Below are 9,035 nucleotides of genomic sequence, written 5' to 3'. Positions count from 1 at the left end.
CCATCGAGGGGATCTATCGCAGTCGCTGCCTCAAAAAGGCTGGCAGCACCATCAAGGACCCACACCATCCTGGCCACACACTCATCTCTCCTCTGCCTTCAGGTAGAAGGTACAGGAGCCTGAAATCTGCAACATCCAGGTTCAGGAATAGCTATCTTCCCCACAGCCATCAGACTATTAAACCCAACTTCAAACAAACTGTGAACTATAACAGCCTATTGTACTCTATCTGTTTATTTATGTGTGTATATATAAATATTCTATGGTATATGGACACACTGATCTGTTCTGTATTGATGCCTACAATATTCTGTTGTGCTGCAGCAAGCAAGAATGTTATTGTCCTATCTGGGACTAGACTTGTACTAACCACTACTCACTCTGAATCTCATTGCTCTGTTTTTCACAGTTAAGGCAAGTCCACGGTGGCTTCAGGTGGGCAGTGACGTTACACTCAGCTGCACCATCTCCAGACTCTCAGACCCATGGACTCATCCCAGCAGAACAGGAGCAACACTGATCAGATCCGCCTGGATAACACGGTCTATCTGATGGTTCAACACGTTACAGTGGAGGATGGGAATCTGTATGTGTGTGAAGTGCGGGAAAACGGAAACATTCTTCACACAAGTAACGGAGATTTTACTGTAAACACCAGTGAGTGTAAACACCTCCCATTGGATATAGAAACATAGACAATAGGTGCAGGAGGAGGCCATTTGGCCCTTCGAGCCAGCACCGCCATTCATTGTGATCATGGCTGATCGTCCCCAATCAATTACCCGTGCCTGCCTTCTCCCCACATCCCTTGACTCCACAGGAACTGATCCTGAATCTATTGAACATTGGAAAATGATCACTAATGCATCCACTATTTCTAGAGCCACCTCCCTGAGGACCCTGGGATGTAGACCATCAGGTCCAGGGGATTTATCATCCTTCAGTCCCATTAGCCGACCCAATACTATTTGTCGCCTAATGACAATTTCTTTCAGTTCCTCGACCCCCTTAGATCCTCTGTCCTCCAGTACATCTGGGAGATTGTTTGTGTCTTCCTTAGTGATGACAGATCCGAAGTACCTGTTCAACTCTTCTGCTATTTCCTTGTTGCCCATAATAATTTCACCGTGTCTGCCTTCAAGGGACCCACATTTGACTTTGCTACTCTTTTTCCCTTAACATATCTAAAGAAGCTTTTACTGTCCTTCTTTATATTCCTGGCCAGCTTCCCCTCGTACTTCATCTTTTCACCCCGTGTTGCCCGTATTGTTTCCTTCTGTTGTCCTATGAAAGTTTCCCAATCCTCTGGCTCCCGGCTACTCTTTGCTGTGTTATACATCTTTACTTTTAGTTTTATTCTATCCCTAACTTCGCTTGTCAGCCACGGTTGCCTCCTACTCCCCTTAGAATCTTTCTTCCTTTTTGGAATGAAATGATCCTGCGTCTTCCAGATTATGCCCAGATATTCCTGCCATTGCTGTTCCACCGTCATTCCTGCTGGGATCCCTTTCCAGTCTACCTTGGCCAGCTCCCCTCTCATGCCTTCATAGTCCCCTTTGTTCAACTGCATCACTGACACTTCTGATTTAACCTTCTCCTTCTCAAATTGAGTAGACATTTGTATCACGGTGCTTCTTGTGATATTATGTGTGCGCTCTGTGAAGAACTGTGGCAGTGACCAACTGCTCTCCTGTATAAAATGCTGCAATGATCAGGGAGAAGTTTCCAGAAAGTCTCTGTGTGGAGCAGCTGCCCGCTTGTCTCTGTGTGACAGACACACACACAGCACAGGAGGGAGATGTCTTTCTGTAACCATTGTTCAGTAAAGTATTTGGTCAGTTTATCTTGTCATCAATGCTCCAGTATCTGAGACTGAGATACAGGGCTCATCTTGTCATCAATGCTCCAGTATCTGAGACTGAGATACAGGGCTCATCTTGCCATCAATGCTCCAGTATCTGAGACTGAGATACAGGACTCATCTTGCCATCAATGCTCCAGTATCTGAGACTGAGATACTGATACAGGACTTCACATCAAAGTGTCAGATAGAAAGTGTAGTCACCAGCACTTGCTGCTCACACACACACTGGGGGTCCCGACCCACACATCAACACTGAACAACAATCCATCCCCTCTCCCCACACTGACCCTTCTCTCCGAGTCTGGTGTTGCTTGAAGTGATTCCAGCTGCTGCAGACTCGGGCTTGGGATGAGCATTCAGCTGGGAGCAGGACCCGGGAACAGGGGAGGACAGGGAATCAATGTTGTGAATGGAAGAGGGATGGTGGGAATAATGGGAATAAGCCGATCCACTTGAAGTGCCAACGTGTCCGGGTCAGTCCCCGTGCAGGCATCCTCTGGGCTGCTTCTGTCCACAGCCTGAATCTGAACCTGAACCTGAACCCGAACCTGAACCCGAACCCGAACCCGAACCCGAACCCGAACCCGAACCTGAACCTGAACCTGAAACCTGAACCTGAACCCGAACCCGAACCTGAACCACCTCCTGCAGACTGACAGAGACATTCACCTCCCACACCGCTCTCGGGAGTCTCCGGGAGGTTTCATTCCATCCCGGGACATTCCCGGACAGTCCGGGTGTGGGGGCCAACCTCATGTTGAAATGTAGAGTGGAATATCCAAACTTCACTGCAATTTACTGCCGTACAGCACATTGTATTGTATAAAGATCTGATGAGTTTAGTGCGGCATTCATGAAAGATGTTACATTTGAAACTTGATCAGTTGAACAAAACACCACGAATGTTTATAAGAATACGGTTGAGAATGTGTGTTTGGCACAGTAACTGTAATACTGAAAGGAGTTATCCTCTGTCTCTCTGATACAGATTTATATAATGGGAGATACACACTTTACCGCTCCAGCACCGGTCACAGTGAACTTCACCTGGATTGTTCTGGGAGTTATGGTCGTAACTATTCCCGTGCTGAGTGGACCTGGGCACCTCATCACTTTCAACAGTGGAAAGTAATAGCATCTGCAAAACGTTCTCAGCCCATCATCATCATCAATGTCAATGGGACCAACTTCGTGAATCGACTGGTGACCTCAGGGAAACTCTTCGATGGCAAGGATTTCAATGTGAGGATTGTCCCCGTTGTGTTTCAAGATGCCGGAGTTTACGTCTGTTATCTGGAACCAAATCCATTTCCCACCATTGATCTAATCACAGTGAAAGGTAGGAGTCAGAATGTTGCCACTGAGTTTACTGATGAACTTATTGTTTAAAATGTAAACAACCTGCTTGTTTCCACAGTCACAGCTGAACCGTCTGATGCAGTGACTGAGGGAGACACCGTTACCCTGACCTGCTCTGTGTCTCACGTCATTGGGTCAATGAGACTGGTTTGGATCAATGGCGATGGCAAACGTGTTGGAGAAAAGACACTGACTGAGGAAGAGAAATCACTGAGTCTGGTTATTCAGAAAGCTGAGAGAGGCAGAGGGAACTGGAGATGTGTTTTGTTTGATCAAGACCTGCCCCGGCTTTTTGTCCCGTACTATCTGGAGCCCAGTGGTAAGTGATAAGGGTTTGTTCTTCATACTTAGAGTCATGATTGAGTTTTGATGTCCTGACATTTGATAGGGGAATATAGTTGTACCTTGACTGTATTAAATACTTGACATTAAAGGCATTTCCAAACAAAATTCTAACCGCAGATTTCACAAGGACCAATAACAACCTTCAACCACTGCTGGAATATTAATTCTACTTTTTCCTGTATCTTCTTTTTCTTGCATGTGACGTGCACAGTCTAAAGTTGTTGGACAACTTGTTCTATTTGATCTTCCGTTTGTACACGTCGAGTTGATTGCATTAGTTGAAACAGGGCGGACCAAGTGAAGGTTGCAAACTTCCACCCCTTTTCCCTGTATAATCCTAAATAAACCAATTTCTCTCAAAGTCTCCCATATTTCCATCAATGCCCAATGCTACAGATCAAAGTGTAACTTCACTGGAGCCTGCCAATTGATGGCATAATGTTATATCAGTGAATAAAGCAACAAATATGAAGTATTTTGTGTTTACATGTTACAGAAACACATCTTTCAAACCTATACATGAGGGTAACATTGAAGCAAGATTACACCTTTATAAAATGGTCATCTCTTTAAATAAACCCAAGTGAATGAGCCATGCCTCTCACACCTCACTGGGTAATGGATAGAACAGGTTTGTAGGGATATGGACCAAGCTTGGGGGAGGTGGGACGTGTAACTGGGACATGCAAGTTGGGCTGACAGATTTGTTTCCACACTGTATCATTCTATGACTCTATTAGATCCTCAGGCAATACGGCCCAAAGTAAGAATTCAGATCGTGCAGAGTCTCAGCTGTGAATCTGTATCCACACCCTATTGTGTAGACACCTGGTTGACATCAGTTTAGATAATGGATCAACCTATGTTGTGTATATTCAGACCCAAAACATATTCACAATGTTCCAAAAGTAATGAAGCAGAAACTATCAAACAGAAGTACTCAGATGTTATGGACACAAAATAAAATGTACCCTGGACTTAGACGTGGCACAAATATTTCTCACTGTGTCCCAGTGTCTAATTCAGAATGTTGTCACATGACATACAGGAGTATTTAATTATGAAACACGTTGGAGAAAGGAAATTAATATGTCAATTTTATCCTTCACAGGATCATTAGACATTTCGTCCTTCACGAGCATTAGGATCATCATAGTTCTGTGCTACTTGGTGATTAAACTGGCCTTTGCTCTTGGACTCATTTGCTGCTCGTGGAGGATGAACAGGGTGAGAATTTCATGATCTTTTCAATATATCAGAAACCAATGGCGGGCTGTCTCTGACATTGAGGAAATGGCTGTTCACAGAACATATTAGAGTGATGACAATCTGTATTTTAGTGTTTTGTATCGAACAGTGCAGCACAGAAATAGAGTGTGGACGTGGCATCTAAGGACGAGAATCTGAAGCAAAGAAGTCGAAGACAAATAACCGAATGGGAACGTGGCTGAAACGCCAAATAACCGAATGGAAACGTAGATGAAACGCCAAATAACCGAATGGAAACGTGGCTGAAACGCCAAATAACCGAATGGAAACGTAGATGAAACGCCAAATAACCGAATGGAAACGTAGATGAAACGCCAAATAACCGAATGGAAACGTAGATGAAACGCCAAATAACCGAATGGAAATGTAGATGAAACACCAAATAGCTGAATGGAAACGTAGATAAAAGCCAAATAACCGAATGGAAACGTAGATAAAACGCCAAATAACCGAATGGAAACGTAGATGAAACGCCAAATAACCGAATGGAAACGTAGATGAAACGCCAAATAACCGAATGGAAACGTAGATAAAACGCCAAATAACCGAATGGAAACGTAGATGAAACGCCAAATAACCAAATGGAATCTTAGCTGAAACGCCAAATAACCGAATGACTGCTCTGCCGAAAAGTCAAATAATGGCTTGTGTGTGAAAGTGACTCCCACCCTCCCATCTCCACAGGCCAGTGATGTGATGGACGCGGGGCGTCTGGAACAATTGCTGACAAGTCCCAACCCCCGGCGACGTCATGTCCATGATTTGACTTTTCAGCAGAGCGGCCATTCGGTTCGTTGCCGTTTTGGTTTTGTTTCCATTCGGTTATTTGGCGACTTCTTTTCTTCAGCATCTCGTCCTTCGATGCCACGTCCGGGTACCAAAGAATTAGGCCCCCTTTGGCACATAATGTCGATGTTGTTCATGATGCTAATTTAAACTAATCCTTTTGCCTACTCATGATCTAAATCTCTCCATTCCCCGCATATTAATGAGCCTATCTAAATAATGTGCCTATCGAAATAATGTGCCTATCTATCTAAATAATGTGCCTATCTAAATAATGTGCCTATCTATCTAAATAATGTGCCTATCTATCTAAATAATGTGCCTATCAATCTAAATAATGTGTTAAAGAGGGAACTGCAGATGCTGGAGAATCGAAGGTTACACAGAAAAGCTGGAGAAACTGTAAGCGGGTGCAGCAGCATCTATGGAGCTCGAAAATAGGCAACGTTTCGGGCCGAAAACCCTTCTTAAACCTAAAAACTCATTGGAGAACCGAGGAGTTCTGTAGCCCCTGTCAAGGCTTCCCCAAGAAGATCTAAATTTACCATGATGTCGTCTGCATTTGAGTGGGAAAAAATGCAACATTTATGAAGTTGTATGAAGGGTTGTGGTAGAAACAGCTCTGAGAGTGAGTGGCGTTTAAGAGGTTTTTAGATAGTTAGATAATCTAAATAATGTGCCTATCTATCTAAATAATGTGCCTATCTAAATAATGTGCCTATCTAAATAATGTGCCTATCTAAATAATGTGCCTATCTAAATAATGTGCCTATCTAAATAATGTGCCTATCTAAATAATGTGCCTATCTAAATAATGTGCCTATCTATCTAAATAATGTGCCTATCTAAATAATGTGCCTATCTATCTAAATAATGTGCCTATCTAAATAATGTGCCTATCTATCTAAATAATGTGCCTATCTATCTAAATAATGTGCCTATCTATCTAAATAATGTGCCTATCTAAATAATGTGCCTATCTAAATAATGTGCCTATCTAAATAATGTGCCTATCTAAATAATGTGCCTATCTAAATAATGTACCTATCTAAATAATGTGCCTATCTAAATAATGTGTCTATCTAAATAAATAATGTACCTATCTAAATAATGTACCTATCTAAATAATGTGCCTATCTAAATAATGTGCCTATCTAAAAACCTGCTCATGATCCAAACCTGTCCGTTCCCTGCATATTAATGAGCATATCTAACTATCTAAAAACCTCTTAAACGCCACTCACTCTCAGAGCTGTTTCTACCACAACCCTTCATAAAACTTCATAAATGTTGCATTTTTTCCCACTCAAATGCAGACGACATCCTGGTAAATCTCTTCTGCATCTTCTCCAAAGCCTTGACATCCTTCCTTCAATGGGGCTACAGAACTCCTCGTTCTCCTAATGAGTGTTTATGTTTACATGAAATGGCCATGTAAATGTTCCCAACTTTGTCTCCAAACTCCCTCTTACCTATCACTTCCAGCCTATTGTTTATCATTGCAGGAGAAACTCTTTATTTAAAACATATTTGTTGCTCTTGTTTGATAGAGCTGCAGAAATCCACGGGAAGTTACAGGAAATGTCACAAACAATTCAAACGAAGCTGTCGCAATGCAGACCCTGAACTCTGACCCAGATCTGAGGGATCAGAATGAATGACCCAGCGCAGAAGAGGCCATTCAGCCCATCAGCCTCATGTCCAAGGAAATGTGTATTCCTGCAAAAATATTGAGACTGAACGGAGACTTTGGAAATAGATTTGTGGGTTTATTGTGCATTTGCTTTGTGCTTGTTTGGTTGTCATCTCTCCGAACTGTCGTAAGTCTGTCTTGTATGCAGACCCCAAATTAAGGAGACTCCCCCCTCCTAATCAAGTCCGGGAGTCTGTCCCTACCCCATCGCTTTCTCCCCCGACTTCATCAGTCCAAAGACGGGTCCAGACCCGACACATCACCTGCCCATTCCCCACCAAAGTGCCGGTAGAACTCAGCAGGTCAGCCATCCGTGGTGGGAAACGGAGAGAGAAGTGTTCCTATTACAAGCTCTCCTTGGCTCTGTCAAGAATGCGGTGTCCATTCTTGGGATGGGATGCAAGGTCTGAGCTGACCAGTCATCGACAGCCCCCCCTTCCCTTTCCCTTCCCTTCCCTTCCCTTCCCTTCCCTTCCCTTCCCTTCCCTTCCCTCTTGTGGGCCATCTCTTTGTCATTCCTCTGTCTTCTTCTCACTGGATGACAAGCAGAACCATCTTGGTTTAACAGTAGATGTATCTTCTTCTCACTGGATGACAAGCAGAACCATTTTGGTTTAACAGTAGATGTATCTTCTTCCTTTTGGCCTTTCGTTTCTGCAGGTATTTACAGCGGAAACAAAACTACTTCCCTTAGGTCCTGATCTTCCTTTTGTTTTAGTAAAGGTAGAACCTTTGACAGTTGCGATTGGTTTAGGATCTTGAATACTCCCACAGTGTAAATTTGACCTGAACCGAACTCCCTTTTCTATGAAGTTCCCCAGATCAGGAAGCATGGCCTCTCCATTCTCATTTTCCTCTAACAGACCAGCTTTATCTTTTCTCTAAGTCTATAGGACAGTTTTAGAGTGATCATTCTCATATTGCCGACAACATTCATTTCTTGCATGTGGTCTAAGAGTGTAGTCATTTCTTTCATACTTGTAACAAATATCGCAAACTCCCGCAATGCTTTTGCATCTTCTGGCTGGATAGCTGTCCATGCGTAGGCCTTCTTCATGGGGATGTCTTTGGATCATGGAAGTTTAAAGGGACCTTTATGTCGTGTGTCGGCCGGCAGTGAGTGAGCGGAGACTGCGGAGGGTTCAACAGCCCCGACCGACCACGGGTGAACAAAAAGGGAAGATGATTGAATTGTATTACCTTCCATCACAGTGAGGAATGTGGTGGATGTTTATATTAGATTTTACTTCGGAGTCACGTGAGTGACTACGTGAAGAACCCACCCAGCGCGCAGGCGCGGCATTACGTCAGCAGTGCAACAGCGGCAGCAGCTGGAGCCAGGCTCTCCAGCTGCAGCATAAAGACGAGACCTCAGGTAAGTGCCTTTTTTGTTTCAAAGTCGCGCTAGAGAGAATAATGGCCTCTCGCCAGCGACCAGCCAGGAGGACTGCCTGCCCTACTCCACCCGAGGACGGGTCCATAGCGGGACGGCAGCCTCTCGCAGCGGAGGAGCTTTTTCAACGCTCCCGCTCACCCGACACCGAGCCGCCCCCAGTGCTGCAAATCTCGACGCCCCGCACAGGGAGGAAGGCGACACAGAAAACCGACCGGCCGGTGTCCTCCGATGATTCGGAGGAACGGGAACACTCTCCCCCACCGAAAAGGGGAGACGTTCGGATGAGCTGCATGAGGCAGCTCCTCGAACGTATGATTAATGAG

At 44.3% G+C, this 9,035-nt stretch overlaps 1 protein-coding gene across 1 annotated transcript; it reads left to right on the top strand.

Moving 5' to 3' along the window:
* Positions 1-474: 474 nt before the first annotated feature.
* On the top strand, positions 475-7,491 carry LOC129715759 (CD276 antigen homolog). The gene is made up of 4 exons (XM_055665614.1): positions 475-657; positions 3,282-3,542; positions 4,680-4,795; positions 7,174-7,491. Exons 1-4 carry the CDS (start codon positions 486-488, stop codon positions 7,282-7,284), a joined length of 660 nt encoding a protein of 219 aa, XP_055521589.1. The 5' UTR covers positions 475-485; the 3' UTR covers positions 7,285-7,491.
* The last annotated feature ends 1,544 nt before the right edge of the window (positions 7,492-9,035 follow it).

Source organism: Leucoraja erinacea, unplaced genomic scaffold, assembly GCF_028641065.1.
Source record: "Leucoraja erinacea ecotype New England unplaced genomic scaffold, Leri_hhj_1 Leri_1380S, whole genome shotgun sequence".
NCBI lineage: Eukaryota > Metazoa > Chordata > Chondrichthyes > Rajiformes > Rajidae > Leucoraja > Leucoraja erinaceus.
The sequence above is the reverse complement of the archived record's forward strand: the minus strand, read 5'-3'. Positions and strand labels throughout refer to the sequence as shown.